Raw genomic sequence first — 24,912 nt, 5'->3', positions numbered from 1 at the left:
CCCTCCCCTGGTGCTGGGCGTGGGGCGGGGGAGGGTGGGGGATGGACAGGGATGTGGGGAGGGGAGAGGGAGAGGGCCTGCGTGGCCTTTTTAGAGCTCAGCCTGGGCTGAGTTCGTTCTCAGACTCCTGGGTCCCCAGTGACCCTCCTTACCTTGTCCTTAGATGCTTATCATTTTTGTTTGGTTTTCTTAAAAAAATAACAAATTTTATGAAGGTAGATGTCAGGTGCTGAATGGGCGTCTGGCAGAGGTGGAGTCTGAGCAACGGGAGCGGGCTCCACCAGGCCAGCCCGAGGTGGGACAGCCCTGGCCGGCCTGGGGAGGGGCCCACACTGTGGTCCTGCTCTGCCCTGCCCCGGGAGGATGGGGGACACCAGCGAGGCCCCCCCGTCTGGTCATAGCTCCGTGATCTCCAGGGGGCTCTCCAGGATCACATCACGAAGCTTGTGCAGGGGTGTGGATTTGGCCGACTCCGTGCGGGCGTTGCGCTCGAAGGCACTGGCTTCCGCCGTGGTCAGGGTCTCCAGCGAGCGGCCCAGCCCCTTCTGGTCGTCCTCGGGCAGGCTGTTAAGGTCAGTGGCCAGCAGCGTGGCAGTGCTGCCGTGCACTATGTGGCTGCCGTCGGGCCCCTTCAACTCTGTGGGCGGCTTGTGGCGGAAGCGCAGGCTGCCCTGGGCGGGGCTGCGCTCCCCCGGCTCCTCCTCCCGCTCCGTCTGGATCAGCTGCAAGAGGCCAGGATCCGCCCGCGGCTCTGGGACCCGCCCACGGCTCTGGGACCCGCCCAGGCTCAGGGCCACGCCCAAGGGCTGAGCAGGTGGCTGGCCCCAGAATCACACCTGCTGTGTCACTGTTTCTTCCCTCCCGCACACAGGTGACTGCAGGGCACTCAGGGCTCGAGCTGCAGTAGGCCTGTCATCGGATGACAGTGTTTCTCAAACTGGGTACAAAGGGGGCACCACGGACACTTAGGGTGGTGTTCTTAGAACGTGGGCTTCCCATGAGAATCTTGAATTCTGTGTATTTAATGGTCTATAAAGATCCTGTGATGCAGTTTTGGGATCTGGATTTGTTACCAATCTATCCTCAAACAGGATCCACTCTGGCCAGGTAGGGAGTGTCCACAGGTGAAGTTGGAGGGGTGACAGGATATAGTGGAAATTCACCATGTGGCACTTTTGTCCCGTGTGGAACTGTTAGCTCTGGCCTATTCCATTTGGGAATTGTTGGCCCAATTGGAAATCTGGGTTTTTAAATAAAGTCTGAGTTCTTAAAATGTTGACATTACTGCAGGCAAACAAACCTGTATAGACCCATTTGACCCTGAGCCAGTTTCCTATAGGACATCACTCCTTCAGGGCATCTTCTTGGGCCCCTCAAGTCTGAGAAACACTCCCCAGTACCCACCCTGGGAAAGCCCACTGTGGAGCCCAGCAAGTAGACTTCCTGGACCCCACCCATTGCTGTCTTTGGCCCTGGATGCTGAACTCTAGAGACTGAGAAGGATGAAGGTGGCTGGGGAGAGAGACTGAGAGAGAGAGGGAGGGAGGGAATGAGCACCCCCAGCGCTGGGGCACAGCACACAGCTCCGGGCCCGCCCGGCTACCTCAGAGATGGAGGAGTGGCAGGAGGAGGCTTTTTGCACCATCCGCTGTGCAAAGAGCTTTTTGAGCCGCAGGTAATCCTCCAGGACCACCTTGAGCAGCGAGCCCTGGGGGAGGGAGAGGGTTAACCCCCCACCAAGGCCCTCCCCTGCTTGCCACACCCCTCACTAACTCTGATGGGGGTGATGGAAGGTGCTAGTAGTCTAGGGTGCACAGGCACCTGATCCAAGGGTAGAGGATTGGGAGCAGAGCTTGCTGGTGACAGTGACCAGCCAGACCCATGTGGGCTCCAGGCCACTGCAGGCTGAAGCAGCTCCCCATCAGCCTGGTGCCCGGGCCCCTCTTTCTGCGCAGTCACTCTTGCCCAGTTCTAGCTGAGCCTAGAGGTGGAAAAGTTGTTTCCCAGGATCCTCCCCCATTCCTGTATCCTCTGCAGCTAGTCCTAGTGCGGTCAGAGGTCTGGATGCAGGGCCCTGAGGGGGTGTGGTGCAGGAGCCTGCAGGGAGGACTCACCTTGATGGGTCCCTCCCGAATGATCTGGCCCAGCTTGGCAATGTTGTCATACTCCTGGATGGCTGCCCGCAGGTACCGGTCATCATCAGGCTTGACTGCTGCCGGTTCACGCCCAAAAGTTCCCTGGGGAGAGAGAACACGAACTGGAGCAGAGGTAGACTGCATGCACAAACGTGTACATACACAACACACCCGGAGCAGTGGATACAATCCCCCCACCCCCACCCCCGGAACCCAGCTCCTTGGTGAGCAGTGGCCACGACCTGCTTTACCTCCACCCCATCCCTCACGACTGTCCCCAGCCCCCAGCTCTGGCCCCGGCTCACATGGGTGCGGGTGGGGCTATTCCAGAGGTCTGCAATCTCACTCAGGTTCTCTGGCAGGTCGTCCTCATGCTCAGCCTGGGCAGCCAGCTCCAGGTTCCGACAGAAAGGATCCAGCCACACGGGGTTGGCTCTGCATGTTGGGGGTGGTGGAGGGTTGGAGTGAGGAGGGACAGCCTGAGTGCACAGATGCTCTTGTAGCTTCCCCACTAACCCCTGCCCTCTTCCCTGGCCAGCATGGGACTGGTGGTTCAGGGCCATGAGAAGGAGGCCCCTTGCCTGTGGTCCTCAGGGGTGCACCCTCCCACACTAGGATCCTGCAGGAACCAGGGCGACGTGTCAGTCTGGATCAGCTTGGGTCCAGCGGCCTCACTCTGCATGTGGTATCCAAAGTCTATGTCCCCTGGCACTGGGGCCCAATTAGGGTGTGGATCCCAGCTCAGCCAATAGTTTCTGAGTGTAGAGAAGGGTGACTGGCCCACTAGGGGGCACCACCACCCCAAGTTTTAGCTAGTCTGGTCCCTCAGAGCTTGAGGGGTGGTAGAGAACCTACTCCAACTGGGTCCTGGGCAGGCCTCCCCAAAGTGCACCCTGAGGGCTCAGGGACCCCACTTACCCATCAAAGGAATACTTGTTGGTGTTGGGCATGTCCATGATGTCAATGAAACCACGGTTCCCTGTAGGGAGAAGTGCTAGGGCATGGAGGGGAGGGGTGCACCCTGCTGGGCCGGGGGAGCCGAGCCAGCCCTGTGAGGCCTAGGCAGGCACTCTAGGCCCCTCGGGGCCCCTCCTGCCCTCTCAGCCCCCCCCCCCCCCCCCCATCACAGCCCTTGCTCACCTGCTGAGCCAGCCACAATGGCTTTGAGCTTCCTTTTGTGTCTGGAGGGAAGCAGAGAGAGGGGCTGGTGAAGGAGGCTGGGCAGGGCTGGCATCTCAGGGCCCTGCCTACCTCTGTGACTGTCCCAGGAGCAGGGCTGGTCAGCCTGTCCCAGGGCAGGGAGGTGGGGGTCACTCACACAGTCCTGTAGTACCAGTTCATGAGGATGAAGAGCATGGCCGCCAAGAAGAGGAGAATGGCCAGGACAATGATCGCCATCTGGGGGAGTGGGGCCAGGCATGAGTGGGCAAGAGCACCCAGGGCAGAGGGGCGGCGGGGCTGGGTGCCACCAGGACTACCTGCAGGGCGGACATGTCGTCGGGCAGCCGGACAGAGATGGCAGGCTGCACATCCAGAACGTTGTAGTTCCGGAAGAGATTCCGTAGCTGCTCCTTGTTCTCGTCAATCATCTGGATCACCCTGCGCAAGGGGCAAGGGCCTCAGCTCCCCTCAGCCATTCCTTAAGAGCTTGTCCCACGCAGAAAGGTCTGCAGAGCTCTTGCCTCTGACTCCCAAATTCAACCCCACCAAGCCTTGCAAGATCAGATCCCACCCAGCTAGAATAGCTTTGTATCTTATAGGGTTCACCACCCCTCAACACAAGATCCTGCTTGCTCCTCGCCATCCATGTAGTACTTGGCATTTTGCAGATGGGGAGAGTAAGGCTCAGAGGGGTGGAGGACACCCCCAAACTATTCTCTACTGGCCCTGCTGAGGGGGGACCCCCCCACAGCCAGCCTGATGGTGTTATCTGTCTCCTTTGGGGGGTCCCTGGGGGGGGTCCCTCCCCAACTCCAGGGCAGGGAGGTCGGGCCGACGGTCTGAGCACAGACCCCACCCACCGGTCCACGTCCAGGATGCGGTTGGTATCGCGGTTCACCACATGGATGAGCAGCTCGGTCTGTGCGAAGTTCACCCGACCCCTCTTGTCCACATGGAACTAGGCGAGAGGGGGCATGGTGGGCTGTGGCAGGAGCAAGGAATGGGATGGGGAACCCCTCCTGGCCTGCCCTGCCAATAAACGCATCGCTGCTGAGTGCTCCCTGAGGACCAAGCATGATGCCAATCACTTCACTGCGTGGGGCTGGGCACTATTATTAGCCCCATTTTATAGGTGAGGCTACTGAGGGCCAGAGACGTGGAAGGACTTTTCCGAGGCCACGTTGCTAGGGAATGACAGAGGCGGCACAGACCCCCCTTTCAGACCCCTGATCTCTCTGCCATGCCCCGTCCCTGTGGCCTGGTCCCCCTCCCCTTACAGCCCCTAGACCCGGGGCGGTTCCATGGGGCACCTGCACATCATCAGTGTTGACGACGGCACCAGTGATGTTGGAGAGCAGGCGGATGAACTCCTCCTCAAAGCCACGCACACGGTCGGGGATCTCATTAATGACGATCTTGACACGCTGGTCATCCCTCAGGATGTAGATGCCGATGATGGCTGTGTCGTTGTGGCCTGCTAGGTCCCGGGCCACGATGTCCACCACAAAGTAGCCGGGGCTGTAGGCCATGAAGAGGTCGAAGGTGCGCAGGATACCATCCACACTCCCTGTGGGAAGAGCCCACGGGCAGGTGCAGCTCAGGGACCAGCCAGTGCCCCTGAACCCCCTGGGGAGGGCTGAGGGCCAGGGGCATTTGGACACACCGAGGGGAGGCAGCATCTCAGGCCGTAAGTGCCCGCAGGGCCCGGGAGAGAGGCGTGGGGATGAGCGAATGTGAGTGTTCATCTGAGGGAGCAGTGGCATTGGTGTCGGCTCAGCTGATCTCTCATCCTCAGAGAAGGCAGCCGCTGCTGCCCAAACTGGTACTTCTAGAGATTTCTAAGTTTTTACTTAAACCCTGCAAGTTCAAACACAGCTGTGGGCTGCACTGACCTAAGGATGGTAAGTTTGGGACTCCTCTGTCCCATGCTGGGGGATCAGGGAACACGTCTGAGCCCCCCCACTGACTCTCTGTCACACACACATGCACTTCAGAATTCCACAGCCGTACTACAGAGATGACCCGAGGTGCTGTGGCAGTCTTGTCTTAGAAGACCGCAGACCTGGGTTCAAGATCTGCCACTTTCTGGCTGTGCGACCTTTAGCAAGCTATGTAGCCTCTCTGTGCCTTGATTTACTAAACTAAGAGCAGCAGTAGACCAGAGGACAAAGGATGGCATCTGGTTGTGTGACCGGAGGAGGTGGCCTGTGAATTAGGCTCCAGAGGATGGTAATGGGGAGCATATCTGAAGGCAGAGGTGAAGGTCAAGGTGGTATTTCAGGAGGTGAAGACAAAGAGCGAAGGCCAACGGAGGGCAGTATAGAAAAGGCTGAAGGAGTGCTTAGGTGTTCAGCTTTGGGTGGACACTGGGCCCTTACAGGTAGTGGGCGGGCTGTGGAAACAGAAGAGGGACTGGGAGGAAGACCTGGTGAACCTTGAAAGGCAGGCCAAGGAAGGAGTCTAGACTGACTCCTGTAGGCAAGAGTGGGGAAGGGGTGGGGTCTAGAAGTAAGGTCATGGGACACCCACCAGGACACCTTCTTGAACTTGACCCAAGAGGCTCAGCTCTCCACACAGGCAAATGCACAAGTCAGCATGCATACCTTTAGGTACATATGTGCCCTCCAGTGCTTAGCACAATGCCTGACCCGGGGGAGGGAGAGGTACACAAATGGGAAGACAGGTGGACATACGGAGAGGAGGAGGATGGGAATGTGGATGGATGAATGGACAGATGGGTAGATGGGTGGACGGATGGATGAGTGAGAGGAAGGATGGACAGATGCCCGGGGTGGGGCAGACTGACAGATGCGTGGGTGAATGGATGGATGGATGGATGAATAACGGATGGATGAGAAGATGGAGGGAAGGAAGGAAGGAGAAAGCGGGTGGGTAGATGGAGAGATGGAGACGTGGATCAGAGACTAGAAAGGTAGATGGAAGAAAGGATTCACAAGGGGCTGGCTGGATGACGGTTAGATGGGAGGGTGAATGGAAGGATTCACATGGCTGGCTGGCCAGTCACTCATACCCTGTGGTGCCCACACAGACCCCATCTCCTCCAGACTACAGTCCATGCAGTGACAGAGGTCTTGGGTGGAGGCTCCTACCCATGGTGAAGACCTGGCCCACGTCCTCAGAGTCATTGGCGAGGGCCCGAAAGTAGTGGATGGCCAGGATGCTGTAGAAGACGAGGCTGTTGTTGCCAATGTCTGCATCCAGGGCCAGCACCTGGATCAACTCTGAGCCCACCTTGGCATCGGTGGCCACTCCTGCGGAATGGGCAAGCGGATCTAAGTGGCAGGGCCGGGGGAGAGAGGGGGCGCTCTCTTCCCGGGACCCAGGCTCCGCCCCCGGGACCCAGACCCCGCCCCCGGCACCTGCGGTGTACTCGGCCTTGGTGAAGCGCGGGGGCTGGTCGTTGATGTCTTCTAGCACGACGCGCACCTCTTGCAGGGTGAGGTCGGTGACCAGGTCGAGGGCCGGGGAGGGCCCCCGCGGGGGTGTCCAGCTGCGGTTGCTCGAGGCCTTGACGATGAAGGAGAAGACAGATTCCCGCTCCCGGTCCAGGTCCCGCAGCACCAGCAGGCGCCCGTCAGGCTGCAGATGGAAGTTCTTCTCTGCGTTGCCGGCTGCGGGCGGGACCACGGCACAGGGTGAGGGGGTGGGGCCTGGGTGGGGCCTGGTGGGGTCCCCTCCAGCCCCAGGGTCGGTAGGACATGAGCCCCCCGCAGGCCCCACCTGCAATGAAGTAGTATACGATGGCGTTGGGGCCCTCATCCGCGTCCATGGCGCCTGTCACGTTGCCCACGAGGGTGCCGCGTGGAGAGTGCTCGGGCACTGTCAGCAACTGGTACTGGGGGCTGCCTTTCTGCAGGGGGGAGAGGGGGGCCACAGGAGGCCAAGGTCGGAGGGCCCCAGGCAGTGCCTTTTGTGGGCTGAGGGAATCACTGCCCAGGCCCCGTGGGGTGAGCAGAGCTTCTGGAACATCAAGAAGCATGGGCTGGGCCTGGCCTGGCCTGTTCTATGAAGCAAAGAGCTTCACAGAACACCTGAGCCGATGTCTGAACAAGGGGGCACAGTCATACACATGTGCACGTGCGCACACTCGCACTCACACGGTCTCCGGGGAACCTCACATCCCAGGTGCACACAAGAAAAAACCCCAGCACATCGCAGAGTCTGAGTCAACAGGAGGGCCTCAGGCGCAGCTCCGCGCAGCAGAGCTGAATTTCAGGTTTCCTGTGCGTGCTCTCGTGCATGCAATCAGGAGAGCTACCTCTCCACAAGGCCGGCCTGTTGGCTTTGCTGACTGCAGAGTAGTACCTTGAAATAGCAACTGCTCAGTAAATATTTGTTCTGTGAGGGGCGTGCAGGGTTTCCAAATGTAACCACACGTAGCGGCAGTGAGCACGGGGGCGGGTGAGTCCCTGTGTGGGTGTGGCTGGTGCGGGGCGGGGCGGGGGTGAGCTCACTGGAGGCCTCACAAAGAGGGGTTCGTTGTCGTCGATGTCCTCCAGGGCCACTTGCAGCGGCTGCATGGTCTCGTATGGCACTGGCTGGCCCAGGTCGCTCGCCACCAGGATGAGCTGGGGGACAGAAGAACATAGTCAGAGGAGGGCACCCCCGGGGAGCCAGCTCACCACCCTGGCAGGCATTCTAGGTGGGGAGGGGGTGGCCCTGTGGCCGGAGGAAAGCCCCGCCCTCGGCCCCGCCCCTCGCCCGGGCCCCGCCCCCTTACGCTGTACAGGGCCTGTTTCTCGCGGTCCAGGCGCTGAGCTGTCTGGATGAGGCCGCTGATGGGGTCGATGGTGAAGTACTCCCAGTCCCGGTTGCCCGCCGTCTTCAGGAAGCTGTAGCGCACAGCCCCATTGAGGCCCTCGTCCTTGTCTGTGGCATAGACCTCATATACATTGGAGCGCAGCGGGATCTCCTGCGGTGGGGGGTGGCGGGGGTTGGCAGGGAGGCTCCTGGGGCGTCTGAGAGAATCCCAGCTCCCAGGCCCTGACGGCGCTCTTGTGCTTTCTCCTCACTCAGCAGACTGTCCTTGCCACCTTCCAGCATCCTTAGGAAATGTCTGCCGGCTTAGCTGCTCTCCTGGAGTCTTGAGCACCTGCTAGAACATCCCCTTCACCCCACCCCCACTCCACTGCCCCTTGGTGGACCTGCCTGGTCTCCATCCACCATGCTTCACACTCTCTCAGGGTTACTGCCCTTCCAGGGACTTCCCCCGTCCCTTGGATCCCACTGGAAGGCGGAGGGGGAATCCAAAGGCTGAGGCCACAGCTACCCCTCTGTCCCTGGGTCTGTCTTGTGCTCTGCTACCCTAATCATAGGAGCCCTAGGTATCCCCAGACACCACCATCTACCCAGTGGGGTACCCGAAAATGAGGGACAGGCGGGTAGGATGACATGGTGGATAGAGACAACAGCTGGGTTCTAGTCTGTTACGAATTCACCGTGTGACTTAGACATGCACTCTACCTCTCTGGGCCCCAGGCTCCTGATTCCCTTGAGTTAAGTCTAAGATCTCAGGAAATCTGATGGACATCATATACTAACCCATAATAAGGCTGCACAGGGCACAAGGAAAAGAGCACATTTCTTGGCCTTTACTTGAAAAATTATCAGCTCAGCATGGCTTTACTTTGTATCTCACTGATCAGGACAATCAGAGACTCCAAATGGTAGTTACATCTAATTAATAGCAAGCGTGATGACAAATGCTGGCTGTTTGGGAGACACGGATCTTTCTTTCTTTCTTTTTTTTTTAAAGATTTTACTTATTTATTTGAGACAGAGAGAATGAGAGAGAGAGAGCACACGAGAGGGGGGAGGGTCAGAGGCAGAAGCAGGCTCCCCGCCGAGCAGGGAGCCCGATGCGGGACTCGATCCAGGGACTCCAGGATCACGACCTGAGCCGAAGGCAGTCGCTTAACCGACTGAGCCACCCAGGCGCCCAGGAGACACGGATCTTTCAAAATACGGTGTCTTGAAGGGGAAAACATAGCAAATGGGGCCTTTGTTGTGGAAAAGAACTAGATTATTATTAATTTATATCTTGCCTTCTTCCACAAAAAAGATTTGAGGGCACTAACAAGAACGTATAAATTATAACAAGAATGAACAAGTTAAAAAAAAATCAGGGTAAAGAAAAAGAAATGGTTGACAGGAAAATGGAAACTGAGGGGTGGGGGGCAAGGTCTGTGCACTAAGCCCCTGCAGGGTCACTCAGCGTGCGCTGGCCTCGCCGAGCTCCCCAGTGGGCAGCGCAAAGAGGACCATTCCCTCACTGCCATGGGCACTGGATAAAGCAACTCACAAGGTCTGGGCACAGAGTTTCCTGCTGCTCAGCCCTGGGGGATATGTTTCCTGTGGGACCTCAAAGTGGGGACAGTGACAAGGACCTGATACTGACATTCTGAGAGGCGGAGGCATGCTGAAGTTCGGGGAACAGAGAACAGGTGGGAGATCTCCTGAGTGGACCAGCACTGAGCAGGTCGGGCCTGGGGGCTGAGAGGAAGGAGGGGCAGGGCAGGGGATAAAAGAATGCTCCCTGCCTTTATGAGGCAATTTAGAACAAGGGATGGAAGAAGGATTGGGGAATTCTGGAACCTCAGCCACTTCCCCTTGTTTCTTATTTGGATGCCCATCCCCAGTCCCTAGGCCGGGTATCAGCAGGAACAGCAGACAGACGGAAGGAACATGTGTGTATATTTTGAGACACAAATACAGGGGAAGTGGGTGTCCGGGGAGGCCGCCTTTTTTGGCAGACGTCTAGGAGCAAGAGCTAGGGCATCTACTATTCTTAGTCCCGTTTTGCGGATGAAAAACCACCCAGAGAAGTCACTTTCTCAAGGTCACAGTAGTGACAGTCAGACTTGGGCCCAGGACCTTGCACTGGCATAGTGGCCTCAGTTTCCCCATCTTCCCAGGGGGACCCTTTTGCTCTTCCAGGCGTGACTGCGGGAGGGAGATGGTGGTGGGCGGGAGGCCCAGGGGACAGTGGTACCTCTCTGATGTGGAGGACGGTGCCGTTGGGCGGGCGCACGAAGACAGGGCGGTTATCGTTGACGTCGATGACCTCCACCAGGAGCATGGTGGTGCCCCAGAGTGGGGGCTGTCCGCCATCCGTGGCCACCACGGTCAGGTTGAACCTCTCGTAGGACTGTAGCGGCCGCTTTGTGGTCACCAGACCTGAGTCCATGTCCACGTGGAAGGCCTCTGGCGGGTGGGACAGGAGAGCCGGGCCTGGCTCTGGCTGAGATGTCCCTCCCGTCCCTCCTCCTCCTCCTCCTGGCCTGGGGCCGCGCAGACCACCGCCTGCTCCTCCCACGCCCAAGGCATCACAGGTGGGGAGCGGGCTACTTACCCACGCCAGGGCCCTCAAGTGAGTAGGCCAACTCCCCATTGGGGCCCTCGTCCTGGTCGGTGGCCATCATGGTGATGACTGAGGTGCCTGCCGGCTCGTTCTCATACACGCTTGTGCTGAACTGGGCCTTGGAGAACTGTGGCCGGCAGTCATTGACGTCCAGCACCTGGATCCCCACCGGGGGGGGGGGGGCGGGGAGGCTGATGTCAAAGGTCAGGAGCATACTGAGGGGCTGCTTCGGGTGATTCGGTCATACAGGAGTAAAAGCCAGCGTAGACAGTGCCCACTATTGGATTCCGACCTCAATTTATTTTACCCCCTGCCCCCCGCCAGCCGAGTCTCCATGTCCTTAGCTGTGCGCTGGGGACAGTAATATCTCCTCTCTCAGGGGCCGGTAAGGCTCTCCCGTGATGCACAGCTCCCGGCCCCAGTTAATGCTCTGCAGCTAGTCCTGTGGTTACCAGGTATCTGTGTCTGGGTCCCGAAGCAGGGAGCCCTCCCCCACCGCCTCCCACTCTGTCCTTTGCTCCTTCCCACCGTGGCCCCTACATCTGACTCTTAATTTCTCAACCTTAATGCTGCCCTGTGATTCCTCCACTCCCAAAAGTTCGTTCTTGGTTAGCATGTGTGTCTGGCTTGGAACTTGGCTCCCTCTGCCGACCCCCAAGCCAGGGCGGGGCCCATGGCCACACCAGGCCGGAGGCCGTCTCTCCCCTGGCTGCTGACGCCCTGCCTGACTGCATCCCCACGAGAGCCCTTCAGGATTTTAAGAACCCTGTTCTGTGCACAAAACACCTTCCAACTCCCCATCTCCCTGCCTCCCACCTCCTGCAGAGTTGACAACTGAGGCTCAGAGAGGTTGTATGCCAGACGCCCAGTGCAGTCTTAGTCTTCTGACTCCAAATACTGGGCTGTTCCCAGCGCAGCAATGTAACAGGGATGGGATTCGGGCATGTGAGTGCTCCCGGCTCCTTCCCCCTTAGGGAGACCTGCTAACAGGACTTTGTCTTTGCCCACCCAGCTGCTCACCAGCCCCCACGCTCCAGGAGAGTTTTCCTTGGATGGTTAGGCTATTGTGGGGAGAAACGGCAGAACTGCATACGGAAAGGACTGGACAAAGCAGGAACCGGGGAAGAAAGAAGGAGAAAGCAGAGCCTCAAGGCATGGGACTTTGGACAGAAGTGGGGACAGAGCTTAGAAGGCGGTAGGCTGGCCTCAGGGCAACTGTGTTGAGGCTAGAGCCGGAGTAGGAATGGGGCTGAGAACTGGAAACCCTCTTAATGTTCTTGAAGGGACATAAATGAAAATAACTGTGTTACAATTATGTTTGGTTGCTGGACTGTTGTTTTCACTGGGACACCATGGATAGTGGGACATTGGAGCCCCAGGCTTTACTTGGTTACACTCAGGTATGTTTAAACACTGTCTTCGCAGGGGCTGGGCACAACAGATTTCTCTTAGAGAGTCCCCATCTCCCTAAGCCACTGCCATTTGACTCACCCAGCTAAGCTCCTGCCGTCTCCTCCTGCCACCATGTCTCTGAGGGGATGGGGTGGGGGGGCTCTGCTCCCACTCTGCAGCGTTCTCTAAAGTTAAGGCTTTGCTTGCTGCCTCCACAATTCCAGTCCTTAGTGTCCCTGGCCTGGGCTGATGGCCCTTACCTGCACCGAATTTTCTCGACGGTTGCTGGCTATATCTCCAGGGTTGTCTTTGGCCAAGGCCGTCAGAATATAGTGGTCCTTCTCCTCCCGGTCCAGAGAGGATAGCACATAGATGTCACCCTAGTAAGGGGAGGGTAGAATCAGGTCCTTCATCAATCCAACTGATATTTATTGAGCATTCACTCTACGCCAGACATTGTTCTAGGCTCTGGAGACACGGCACCGAACAGAAGAGACAACAGCCCCTATCCCCAGGGAGCTCGGATTCTAGTGGCTCCGCTTGCCCTCACGACTCTAATCCACCTGGAGATGGGTTGGACAGCCCAGGCTGGAGCTTGCTACCTGGCCAGATGTAGAGCATTTGCTGTTCACAGTGCCAGGCCAGGGGCATGACTGATCATTCACATTGAGCAGGAAGGACAGAACCCTGCTGACGGGGCAGAGTGTAGGGGGATGTGGGCAGCGAGAGGCTGTAGGAGGGCAAGTCCAGTTCTGACCCCATCCCTGGGGAAGGTCCTGCCTGACCAGCCACCCCCAGGCCACAGTGGTCTCTCCCTGTGCTGAAACAGCAGCTTTGAACCAATTTACAGTCATTTGAAATCATCACCCATCCTTTCTCTTGAGTTTCTACTCTCCCACAAGTCTGAGACCCATGGCAGCATGGGGGAGACACCCATGGAGGCTTCCTCCCCCTGCCCCCCAGCACTGATATGGGGCCATGGATACAGCAGGAGCTCAAACACTGTGTCCACTTTCCACAGAGCTTCCTATACCTCTCTCTTGACAGTTTTAAAAAGCAGTCGCCTGGACCCGAGTCAAGTTTTCTAGTCTGGTGGGGACACATCTCAGAATTTTTTTTGTCCCACAAAGGCTAGTTCCAAAAAACTCTGGCCACAGGGACAGAAAGGCCACAGTCTACAGGATGTCTGGGACTCTTGCCGGGCTTGCTGACTTGGTGGAAAAACCTCCGAGACCACAGACATCCCGATGGCAGGACCCAGAAGCCGGGATGACTTGTGGTGGCTTCTCAGCCTCTGCCCCTGCGCCCTTCCTATCACCCAGTTGGCTTGCTTACCGTGGTGGGGTTGATGGCAAACTTGCCCTCTCCATCCCCGAGGCTGTACTCAATGAGGGCAAAGTTGCCCGAGTCAGCATCTGTGGCGGTGACGGTCAGGATGACCGTGCCCACAGGCACATCCTCAAAGACAGCTTCCTGGAGCCCAGCGGGCAGGGAGAGAAGAAAGCGGGCTCGGGTCAGGCCTAGTGTCTATGCCCCTGCCCTGAAAACTCACCTGGTAGACAACCCAGGGCACCAAGCTGCTCATGGGGTGGCCACGCCTGCAGGGTGTGGAGGCCGGCAGGGTAGGGGTGGAAGATGCCCAAAGGCCCCAAGGCCTGGGCCTGGGTCCTGACCCGACTTGTTGCCCGGCTGCCCACCTGGTAGGAAGGCTGGTCAAAGATGGGGTTGTTGTCATTGATGTCCACGATCTCCAGGTAGACGGGGATCTCAGCTGCTCGGGGCGGAGACCCATTGTCTGAGGCCCTCACAGTGAAGTTGAGCCAGTGCACTTCCTCAAAGTCCACCGTCTGGTTGGCAATGACTTTCCCTAAGACACAGAGGCACCCACTGCCGGTTTGGCCGCTCCTCACTCATGGAAGCTCTCCAGAGTATAAAGAGAAGGATCTGGAACTCTGAGGGGCAGGGGTGACCCCCTGAAGAAGGAGGGTGGCCCAGCAGCAGTGCCCAGGGGCAGGCAGGCAACTGGTATCCAGCTGTTCTCCTTACTGGAGGGGTGAGAAAGCTTTTCACAAGTCAAAGGGATGAGTACCAACTAGCCCAGAACCTCCTCTGAGAGATTCTTGTCTTGGCCTTCTTGCTCCCTAAGTGAGACTCATAGTGGAAGGCTGGGTGGTGGAGACGCTGGTGGAGTATCCCAGGAGTCCAGGAGACCTCAGAGGGGGCCTCCACCCCACCTGGGACTAGGTACTCTCCTCTCCTGTAGTTTGGGCATCTGGGAGTGACGAGAATGCTGGCCATATTGGATCTGGCCCAGCCCACTGAGGGGCTAGTGTGGGGCCCCAACTGGAGGGCAACAAGTGGGCCATGGTCCCCTGTGGAGGCTGAGCAGGCACAGATCCATGTCCCCCAGTGCCCCTCTGGCAGATTTCCCACCCACCTGCTGAGGAGTCTTCCAGCTGGACATAGCCTGGGGGCATCAGGTCCAGCAGAGTGTAGGTGATCAGCCCATTGAGGCCCTTGTCCGGGTCCGTGGCGGCCACAGCAATGAGCGTGGTGCCTGGGGTGGCCCCCTCCAGGATCCGCTCTGTGTAGTAGGTGATCCCGAAGGGCTTGAACTGGGGCGTATTGTCATTGACGTCCAGGATGTTGACTGTCAGCTTGGCTGGGGTGGAAGCAGGGGGTGAGGGTGACGTGAGGGACACCAGTGTGGCTAGGCCTGGCCTTCCTAAGTGTCAGTCAAGCCCGAAGAGGGTGGTGGCCTTTCACTGCCCTCCTGGGACACCCTGAAGCTCGATCCAACCCTTGTGCGGTCGCATGTGACCCTTTCCCCTGGTCTAGGTCGCTCACTCTTCCATAGGGGAAGGGGTTTGGGTTCCACCAACCGGCTGAGTGAAACTTGGCGGAGTCCCTGGCCCTTACTGTGCCTCAGTTTCCCAACCTGTCCAATGAGGTAGGAGGACTGTGATGGTCTAAGGCTCGAAGACCCTTTCCATGATCCGGCCTTCTACTTCTAGTCTGAGGTATCCCCTCTATGTAACCCGCCTGGGCCCTTGCCCTCTGAGCAGGGGACATGTCGGCAATGGCCAGGTCTGCTCTTCCTTCCTGAAAGCTTGGGCTCTGGCCTGTAAAGATAAGCAGCCAATATCTGCCAGGTCTATCTCTCCATCCTTGCAGCTGGGTGACCCTCCCCTTCCTGCTCTGCCCATGCAAAATCCACTCCTCTAGCAGCCCCTCCCAGTCATGCCTCAGGCTGCGAGCAGGGCAGCGGCCTGCACCCCTCTCTGCTCTGGTGCCCGCGCCCTCCAAAGTGGTGTCTTGGCCTCCATGGACATTCACGTTTCCTCGCGCTTTCCTTCCTTGGGCTGACCCCACAGTTTGCCGTTGGATCTGAGGTTCCCGTCACACATGCCAACCACACGCTCCTCACTGGCTCTGAGGTGGGACTCTGGCCCAAGTCTCTGTTGGCCGGTCGATTTCTCAATGCCCATCCAGCCTCTGCCAAACCTCCTTCCCACTCAGAGCCTTTGGGTTCAAGATCACACACAGTTCTGGGCTTCTGGATCACCCACCGTTGAGCTCTCACAACTGAGCCTCCCTGGAGTGGCCGCCCTTCATACCCTTCGTGTAGCCTGACCACTGGCAGCCCCTGCAGTGAGCGGGTCCTGCTGCTCCGTCCCTGGGGGCAGGCCTGTGCCTGTTCCCAGCCTGCTGTCCCTACCCTGACGGGCAGATGCCAGGGCGGGCGTGGGGGGAGCCTTACCGTTTGGCACGCTGACAGAGCGCTCTGGTAGGTCACTGGCATTGTCAATCACCGAGAGAGTGACTTCATAGGTGGCAACCAGCTCCCTGTTCAGCGGGGACTTCACCATTACGGACCCTGTAGACCAGACTAGGTTCAGTTTGAGGGGAATCCCATAACATCTGGGCCTCCCAGGGGCTCTCCTGGCTAGCTCCCCCAAACCACACCAAGGGCAGCGATCCCCAGTGGAACTGGGACTTGCCGGTGACCTCTTTGGCTGGGATGAGACCACAGTCACCTGCACGCTGGGGGCACCTCACTCTGCCCCTCACTCACTGCTTACTAGCCAGGTGAACTTGGGAAAATTATTGAACATTTCTGCACCTGTTTCCTCATTTATAAAATGAGGATAATTACAGTATCTATTGCATAGAGCTATTTTGAGGATTATAACCGTAAAATGAGTTTACATTTGCAAAGGGTTTCGAACGGTGCTGGACACATAGTGCCATGTAATTGCTTGTTTCAAAAACGCTTATATTCTACAACAATCGTGTATACTAACACTACTGAACCGTATGCTTAAATATGGTTAACGTGGTACATTTTATGTCACGTGCATTTTATCACAGCTTAAACAATGCTTGTATTCTAGGGAGACCAAGTATAAAAGGTCAAGGCAGCTAGAAATCCCTGAGGGTGTTCTCTGGAGGGGACAGTGGTGGGGCAGGCTGGATAGTCAGGCCTACCTCTTTGCCTTGATTAAGTGGGGCATGACAGGGCCGGATTGTGGGCAAGGAGCACCGTCCTGTGTTAACACTAGCAAGGAGTTGTTTCCTTTTCTCCTGCCCCCCGCTCCCCACAGCCCCTGCCTGCCCCTGAATCACAGAGGAACCCTCCAGAGGCTGGGGCTTGAGCTGGACAGACGTAGTTGGGCCTGTTGGAGGGCTGGGCTCTGTTGGAGGGCCTGGGGGCCTGATCCTAGGTGAAACTGCCTCTCTGTCTCCAGCTCCCTCGCAGGCAGTGTGGCCTCTGGGATTGCCTTCCCCCTTGGCAGACCCCCTGCTGGGCTTCTGTCTTCCTCGGGTTCCCAGCCACGGGCGGTCACTTACCCTGGGCCGCTGCCTTCTCCTCCTCTTCCTACTCTCGCTCCCCGTCCCCGAGGCTGGGGAGCGAGGATGGGGAGAGGGTGGCTGCATTCAGTCTGCGAAGGCTGGGCCCCGGCCTTGGCCTGGGCCCCACAGGACAGGAAGGGTGGTAGGGGTATGGTATGGAGGAAGGCAATGGGGTGAAGCAGAGATGAGGTGGGAAGTGACAGAGAAACCGAGCTCAAACCTGCAGGCCTGCCAGCCATGAGGAAGAGAGAAAGGGTTAACATCAGTTAGTTCAGGGTGCAGAGGGGATGGAGCAGAGCAGGGCATGGGGGGCAGTAGGATTCAGAGCAGACCAGGGCAGGAGGTTTGAGAGGGAAGGGAGTGGAAGGGAAAGGGGGTGGGTAGGAAGCAGGAGAGCAAGGGGGCGCCCCATGGGATAGGAGCACTCAGGGAGCTGAGGCTCTGGCAAGAAGAAAGGGGAGGAAAGGTAAGCAACAGGGGTAGGGAAAGCATGAGGAAGAGGGGGCAGAGAGGACACTGGAAAGAAAAATAGAGAGAACAGAGTCAGTTGGAGGGAGGGAGAACAGAGCCGAGAAAAGTGGTAAAGGCATCAGCCCAGCATAAAGTGGGGCGGGGCACAGAGCAGCTTTCCATGGTCCTGACCAACCACGGCAGCAGGGAGTTTGCTCCCCTGGGGCATGGCTAACCCATCTAAATTCTTCTAGTGCTCACGGTTTTCCTGTCTTCTTTTTTCCTTTGGACCTCAGATGCATATTGAGTGAATCGTACTCTTTGGGTTAGTGCACCCTGTGGTCACTGGTACCACTCTTGTTTTATGTATGTATCTCCTCTCCCCTCTTCTCCCCTTGGTCAATCACTGTAATAGACTGAAGTATATTTTTCATTTGGAAGTGTTCCTGAAAATCATGTATTTGTGTGTGTGTGTATTTTACATTTACACAAGTGGGACTGTGATATGTATATATCTCCCATTCTATTTCTTACTCTTTCAGTAAGTAGTTATTTTTAAGGTCTACCCACCTTTCTCTGTGAATCTAATCTATCACTTCGGACTGCTGCAGAGTATTCCTGGGGTACTCCCACCATGTTTTACTCTCCAATCTCCTAGGGATGGATGCTCAGGTGGCCTCCAACTCCCACCACCAATAACATGGCAGGTAACATGGCATATAGTCCTGTTACTGACCTGAGAATATCCTTGGGACATATACCCACAAGCAGAATTGCTGAATCATGGGGTATGAGTGGACTTTGTGCTATACTGCTGTCTAGATGGTGGAAGCAGTCTAAGCTCCTACAGTAATGTATGAGCGTTCTGATGTCCCCACATTGTCACCAATACTCAATACTGTCCAGCATCTTAACATCTGCTAATTACATATGGAAAATTGCTATCTCATTGCTGTTTTACTATGCATTTCTCTGAATAACAATGATTTTTAGAATTTTGTCATAGCCACATTAGTTTTTCTGTCACTCTTCTTGGCCTTGTTTCAAGGAGTATACCTGTAGGGGTCCCATGTCCCCTTCCTAACTCCCTAGAGGAGAAAAACATGAAACTATTGGGAAAATGGTAAAGCCATCAAAATGATAATAAGCTGCATAGGTCATGAAAGATAAGCCACAGTTGTTTCTTTTGTCATAGTTTAAGAAAATCATCAAGGGTATATATAAGATTTACAGATGACTTAAATGACTAGCATACATATGAAGAAAGTGTTCAACCACCTGGTTATTAAAGAGATACATATTAAAACAAGGTACCATTTTCCTATACAATTACAAACACGAAAGCTCTACAATATTTAGTACTGGCAAGAGTGTGGTGAGGTGGGCGTTCTCACATGGAACACTGGTAGAGTGAGGGAGACTGGAAGGAGAGATGGAGCTGATACAAGGAGGAGGAGGAGAGAGGAGAGAGGGAAGGAGCCAGGGAAGAGAGGGAGAAGAGAGGGGACAGTGTGGTGTTGGGGGTGGGGGAAGAGAGTAGTAGGGGGGCAGCTGAGGGAACGGGGAGGAACAGAAAGAAGGGAGGATCAGGAAGACAGCAGAGGGCAAGGAGGCTGGGGCAGGGGGTCAGGAGTGAGGTGGAAGGGGAGCAGGCCCTTGTACCTGTGTTGATATTCACAGCAAAGGCATCCTCCTGGTCGGGCACCAGGCGGTCAGTGTCGTCCTTGGCCACGATGCCGATGATGTGGTATTCCAGCTTTGGGTTGAGGTCGCGGTCAACGGCAGTGACGTTGGCAATGACCGTGCCTGGCTCAGCTGACTCCAGCACGCTCACCGTCTGGATGGGGTTGAGGAACTCCGGGCGGGAGTCATTGATGTCGTCGATAAGGATAGTGATGATGGCCGTGCCGGAGAGAGGGATGGTGCCCCTGTCGGTGGCCACCACTGTCAGCCTGTAGGATTCCTGCTCCTCCCTGTCGATGGTGACATTGGCGACACGGATGACCCCAGTGACTGGGTGGATGAGGAAGCGGTCCTGAGCCCCCGCTTCTATTCGGTAGATCAGCTCCCCATTGAGGCCACTGTCCTTGTCCGTGGCTGTGACCTGAAGGACTGAGAATCCTATGGGGGTGGGAATGGGGAGTGGCTGAGCGCAGTGGCCTCTTCCAAAAACCTTATATCAGGATACATTTGTTGGTGGTTCCTAAGGGCCCCGTCTTGCCAGTTTTGCCCGTGGTTATCTTTTAGCATGTTTGCAACTTTGTAGGTAACTCTCATTTTATTTCACACTTTAGGATTATTTGAGAGATTGAAAAATCTTTACTAACTTAACGATTAGTAATATCTTCTGCATATTGTCTGCTTTTGACCTTTGTCCACTTATCTGTCAACTTATGCAAACTATGTAATTATGATAACTGGGGACAGATACCATTTTCTCAGTTTGTTTGCCTTTCAATATTGGTTGCTATTGTTTGGTGTAAAGAAATTTAACTTAGTATGCACCAAAATTTAATAGTTTTCCTTTTTTGAGTTTTGTTTCTCATATGCTTAGAACCTCTTTACCAGAAATCAGCGAAACATTCACCTGAAGTTTTTTCTTTTGTTTGTAAATGTTTCTGTTCTTTTGTATTTTCTCTAGAACGTCTTTAGGTTTCATTTTAGTGTCTGATATGGGGTGAGAATCTGCACTGAATATTAATAGATATTTTGCACAGTAATTAGTTTTCACAACTGATTTCATTGTTTCCTTTTTTTTTTTTTAAAAAAAAGGATTTTAAGTGCTCTCTATGCCTAATGTGGGGCTCGAACTCACAACCCCGAGAATAAGAGTCCACACTCCACCTACTGAGCCAGCCAGGCCCCCCTTCATTGTTTCCTTAATCACATAATATTACTTTCCTTAATTTACCAGTATCTGTTGCTGGGTTACTTTGTCCCAGAGTCTTGTGCTCCTATCATGTGGTCGTAAATACTACAGTTCTGTAACATGTTACCATGTTGGTTCCCAAAGTGGTCTGAAAGCTGCCCCATTACCCCCCCAAGAGGGACAATTAAGGCAAATCTACCTTATTTATACTTCTATCTCAGAATGTTCTTACTCTTCCAGCTGACCTTTAGAATCAAATATACCCTCCAAATCATATTTGATTTTGATGGCAATCACATTCATCCTATTTTGACTTTAAAACAGTCTTTCCGTCCAGGGACACGGATGGAACATATCTTAATAATCTCATTTTCCAGACAAACACTGTGGATCAGAGCAGGGTGGTGAGGGCCGCCTGGTTTTTCTGACCCCCCCCGCCCCCCACTGCTCTCTCTGCCCGCCCTGCTGCCCTTCTTTCTCCGCACTGGGTGAATTTTGCCTCCAACCTGTGAGGCTCCAATCCCCGTGGACCAGCAAGCAGGTCCGGCCTGGGCCCTGCTTACCTGGTGGGCAGTTTTCTAGCAGGTGGACTGTGAGGGTGGGAGGGCTGAAGGTGGGCCAGTTGTCATTGTCATCCAGGACGGTGACCAGCAGGTCGGCTGTGCCATTGAGGAGTCCAATATCCTCAGCCAGCAGTAGCAGCTCCAGGACCGGGGGTGAGAAGGCCTCCCGGTCAATGATGACACCGAACCTCACTGTCACCACGCCTGGCACCCGGCACCACCAGCCGAGGAGACACAAAGGAAAGGGGGTACAGTGGGGAGACGGGGCAAGAGCCAGCCAGGAGGGGATAGAGAGAGGCAGGGGCGTGGTAGGGGAAAGACGAAAGTGGAGCGGGGGAGACAACGCAGTGATTTTCTTCCCTGAAGGCTCAACAAGCAGCGTTTAGGGAGGGCCCCCAGCAGCCAGTTTCCTGGGATGAGCCTCTCCCCAGGTACCCTCTGCAGTGCTCCTGAGTCTTGCCTAGGACGAGGGACCCAGGGGGGAGCACTGACCTGCTCACCAGCATATCCCTTCCTGTTGTCACCTGTCACCAAGCTGGCCTCCTGTCCAGGACCGGACTGATGGGACACGGTCTCTGGGGAACTTTGGAAGTGGTTTGAGGACAGACCTTTGGCTGCTTCTGGTGGACCAGGGGCCTGAGCCTCTGCCCGGGGCATGAGCAGATGGAGGGAGCGGGTTTGGGGGCTCATTGCCTAGGCTGAGAGCTTATGCACCAGCAGGTCCCTTCGGTTGGCTCCAAGCCTCCTGCTCGTTCCTCCTGCCCGGCCCCAGGGCACTTAGTCCAGCTGCAAAATGGGCCTTACGAGGAATGGGGTCCCCCCGGAGAGCCTGGATCTAGCATGAGAAGGGAGGCCCTAGATCTAGCGGTGGGTCACTCGCACCCCAGCAGGAAGCCCTGGCGCCAGGCTGGGAGAGCTGGGGTGGCACGGAGCCCTCACCGGAGTGGTGGTCGATGTCGAAGAGACCACTCTGGGAGCCCAGCAGCTTGTAGGTCACCACGGCATAGACGTCCAGGTCTGCGTCCAGGGCCAGGATGGGCCCGTTGAGCACCGTGAGGGGGGTCCCTGGGCCAGGGGGAGAGGGGTCACTGCGGGGCCAACCTGGCCCCCGCCCGCCCCCTCCCGCACCCCGGCCCCGGTGAGCCATGGCTGACGATGGATGAGAGGGAGGGAGGTGAGGTGGACGGGGTGGGGAAGCCCTGGGCCGGGCTGCGGCAGCCTTGGCAGACTGACGCAGATGCCTGGGGAGCAGCCTCAAAGCCCTGCTGGGGAGAAAACACAACAACGGTGAGCAAGCCCTTCTGGCCGGCCTAGAGCGCGCCTGCCTTCCCAGCAGCCTTTGAGGGGCACTCCGTGGGAGGGTCGGGGGCTCCCTGAGTGTGTGGGCACTGTCTAGCTATGCACATCCAGCCCAGTCTGTCCACACGGGTGTGTTCAAGATGCTCTTTAGAGGGGCCTGGCTGTACCCGGCTAGGAAGGTGTGATTCCCGCATGTGTTCAGGACTCCGTGGTCACAGTCGTGAACACACACCCAGGAGTGCTGGCAGGCCAGGGTTCCCCGTGCTTGGGCCCCTGTCTGCCACTCCAAGTGGGCACGTTTGCACACGGGTACCTATGTGTGTGTCTGTGCGCACGAGCAAGCCCACACCGATGCCTTACACGGGCACGTACTAGCATGTACGTGTGTGAGCACACACATAGGCGGGATTAAGAGGTGGAGGGGGAATGTCCAGCCAGAGACAAGGAGCATCGTGGCTCATGTCTTTCTGAGTTAGAACCCAAGCTTCTGGGGCTGGGGAGGCTGGAGGAGGGGTGAGGGGGGCCTCCCCAGCGGCACGGTAAAAAGGAGAGTCTGTTCCTCTGAACAGGGTGAGGCTGGTCAGTGTACTCGTGCAGGGAAGGGGCTAGACTGGCCTACCTGGGGCCCCTTGGCCCCCCTCCTCTGATTATATGTGCTCCCTGAGCTTCCAGAAGCCTCTAGGATGCCCGTGTTCCTGGGGTGAGGGAGCAGGGAGGGGTGAGCTTACCCCTTTCCTGGGTAGTCTTCACGCCTTAATTGTCCCTCTTGGGGGGGTAATGGGGCGGCTTTCAGACCACTTTGGGAACCAATGACCACAGCTGTCTTTTCCAAGCAGATCTATGGCCTCTTTGGTTGGCCCCCAAGAGGTGTGGCAACCCGGGGCCCACCAGCCCCTCAAGAGCGGTGCCCCTTCCTCCCCTCCACACCCTTCTGCACCTGCGGGGTCTCTGGTCAGCCATGCGGTGAGGCTGCCTCCCCAGCCAGCCTTCAGCCGGGTCCCTATCAAGCGCAAGGGAGGTCCTCAGGCATCTGGGGCCCAGGTGGTGCCTCAGCAGCAGGAACTCCCAGGTGGGTCTGGCACCTACCAGCGGGAGCGTTCTCCATCACCTCTGCCTGGTAGGTGCTCTCAGTAAAGAGGGGATGGTTGTCATTCTCGTCTGCCAGAAAGATCAGCAGCAAGTCAAAATCCTGAGGGAGGCACAAGGGAGGGTTAGGTTGTAGGCCATGTTCTAGCAAAATGTTCCAGTGGGAGGAGGGTTGGTAGGTGGGGGGTTGAGGCGCAGAGGTAGAGGATTAAAAAGCCCACACTCAGGGTCCAGAGACCGGGGTTCAAGTCCCTGCTGTGCTAGCAGCTCACTTGGCGGCCTTGGGCAAATCGTTCCCCCTATCCGGGCCTCAGTTTTCCAGTCTGGCAAATGGGAATCCTAACTCCTTCACAGAGGTACTGTGAAGTGAACAGGGTGGACGCAATTGGCATTTAATCATGTTCCATCTCCTGGTAAGGAAGGAATTCAGGCAGGAAGATGACTCTTGGTTTTCAGACCCTGCAGGTCTGCCAGATACCCCAGTCTGGGCCCAGCCAAACTCTCCCCCAGTGCTGTACCTTGTGCCTTTCAAAAACCACAGTAGGGTCCTTATCTTAGAACCTCTCCATACCCCTGGATGCTATCTCTGTTGCAGAGCTGAGCAAACCAAGGCCCAGAGGTGGGGTGGTTATTCAAAACCACAGGGCGAGGTAGCAGTGTGCGGGGAGGGGGTCCAGCCTCCCAGCTTCCCATCTCCCGCCACTCAATGCTGCTGTTCATGGGCAGGTTCAGCAGCACAGGGTCATTGTCATTGATGTCCAGCACCCGAATCCCCACCAGCCTCTGGGGTGCGTTGGGGAAGAGGAGGAAGTGATGGGCGCGAGATGGGGCAGGCGAGCGAGGGGGTGGTGATGGGTGGTGTGTGCCCAAGTATCAGTGGTTTGGGAGAAAAGAGGATAGCTGGTGTTCACTGAGTGTTTGCCACGTGCCAGGCACAGTGCTGATGACTGTATAGATATTGGCTCCTTCTAGTCCCTTCCACAACTTTGGGGTAGGGATAGTCTTCATTTTGCAGAAGAGAAGGAAAATGGGGTAGGAGAGAAATCTGCCTGTCAAAGCCACACACCCAATGCCAGGTAGAACTGGGATTTGAACCCGGCACGGGCTCACTTGGACACCTGAGCATCTAGCCCCCCGGCATGCTGCCTGCCACCTCCAGCCTGCAGCCCTGCTCCCCCATGTCCTCCGGCCTCACCCTCCTGGCTATGCGTGGGTTCTCCGGGTTGTCCTTCACAGAAATGGTCAGCTTGTACTCTGGGACCCGCTCGCGGTCCAGTGGCCGGTTCACGGTGATGACCCCTGTCTGGGATGTGGAGGGCTCGTGAGCTGAGCAGCGACCTGGCCCCCATTTTAGGCTCTGGTCCACAGATGCCCAACTGCTTTGCCTGCAGCTCCAGGAGCAGCTGTGAATTCTCTCCCCAGATTGCCACAGATATGGTCTAGAAGGCCATCATGGGCTGGCGGGGTCTTGCCAGGGCAAGAGTGACCCACCAATGCCCGGGTCTTGCTCTCGGAGACGGGTGGGCCCCCTGAGAACCCCGTGGTGCTAGAAGCTGGTAATACTCCAAGAGGACAATGAGGACTTCCCGGTGCATCTTGGTAATAAACCAAATGGAACTGAGGCTCCAGCCCCATCTCTGCACATGGCAAGCCTTGGGGGTGACGGGGACCCCAGAGATGGCTCAGCTGGAAATCCAAGATTCCACACGACCCAGAGACTCC

At 56.7% G+C, this 24,912-nt stretch overlaps 1 protein-coding gene across 1 annotated transcript; it reads right to left on the bottom strand.

The window, feature by feature from the left end:
* Positions 1-330: 330 nt before the first annotated feature.
* LOC118021080 (cadherin-23-like) lies at positions 331-24,491 on the bottom strand. The gene is made up of 27 exons (XM_035021107.1): positions 24,386-24,491; positions 23,191-23,293; positions 21,745-21,870; positions 20,806-21,009; positions 19,036-19,494; positions 15,830-15,946; positions 14,507-14,731; positions 13,767-13,936; positions 13,405-13,542; positions 12,331-12,449; positions 10,669-10,847; positions 10,309-10,520; positions 8,038-8,229; positions 7,772-7,885; positions 7,038-7,167; positions 6,677-6,928; positions 6,407-6,568; positions 4,607-4,863; positions 4,157-4,254; positions 3,614-3,734; positions 3,454-3,533; positions 3,276-3,316; positions 3,054-3,114; positions 2,441-2,570; positions 2,115-2,237; positions 1,604-1,708; positions 331-722 (listed from the first exon to the last, which is right to left on the bottom strand). Exons 2-27 carry the CDS (start codon positions 23,207-23,209, stop codon positions 396-398), a joined length of 4,161 nt encoding a protein of 1,386 aa, XP_034876998.1. The 5' UTR covers positions 23,210-23,293; positions 24,386-24,491; the 3' UTR covers positions 331-395.
* Between the last annotated feature and the right edge of the window lie 421 nt (positions 24,492-24,912).

Source organism: Mirounga leonina, unplaced genomic scaffold, assembly GCF_011800145.1.
Source record: "Mirounga leonina isolate KUSES-001 unplaced genomic scaffold, KU_Mleo_1.0 Mir_114, whole genome shotgun sequence".
Classification (NCBI taxonomy): Eukaryota; Metazoa; Chordata; class Mammalia; order Carnivora; family Phocidae; genus Mirounga; species Mirounga leonina.
Note: the sequence above shows the minus strand (reverse complement) of the source record. Positions and strands in the feature narration are given on the sequence as shown.

Coding starts and splice junctions, on each gene's coding strand:
- LOC118021080 (XM_035021107.1), bottom strand. Junction 13,937..14,506: donor GCTGGAAGACTCCTCAGCAG/GTGGGTGGGAAA, acceptor TCTGTGTCTTAG/GGAAAGTCATTGCCAACCAG. Junction 4,864..6,406: donor GGGCCAGGTCTTCACCATGG/GTAGGAGCCTCC, acceptor CTCTTCCCACAG/GGAGTGTGGATGGTATCCTG.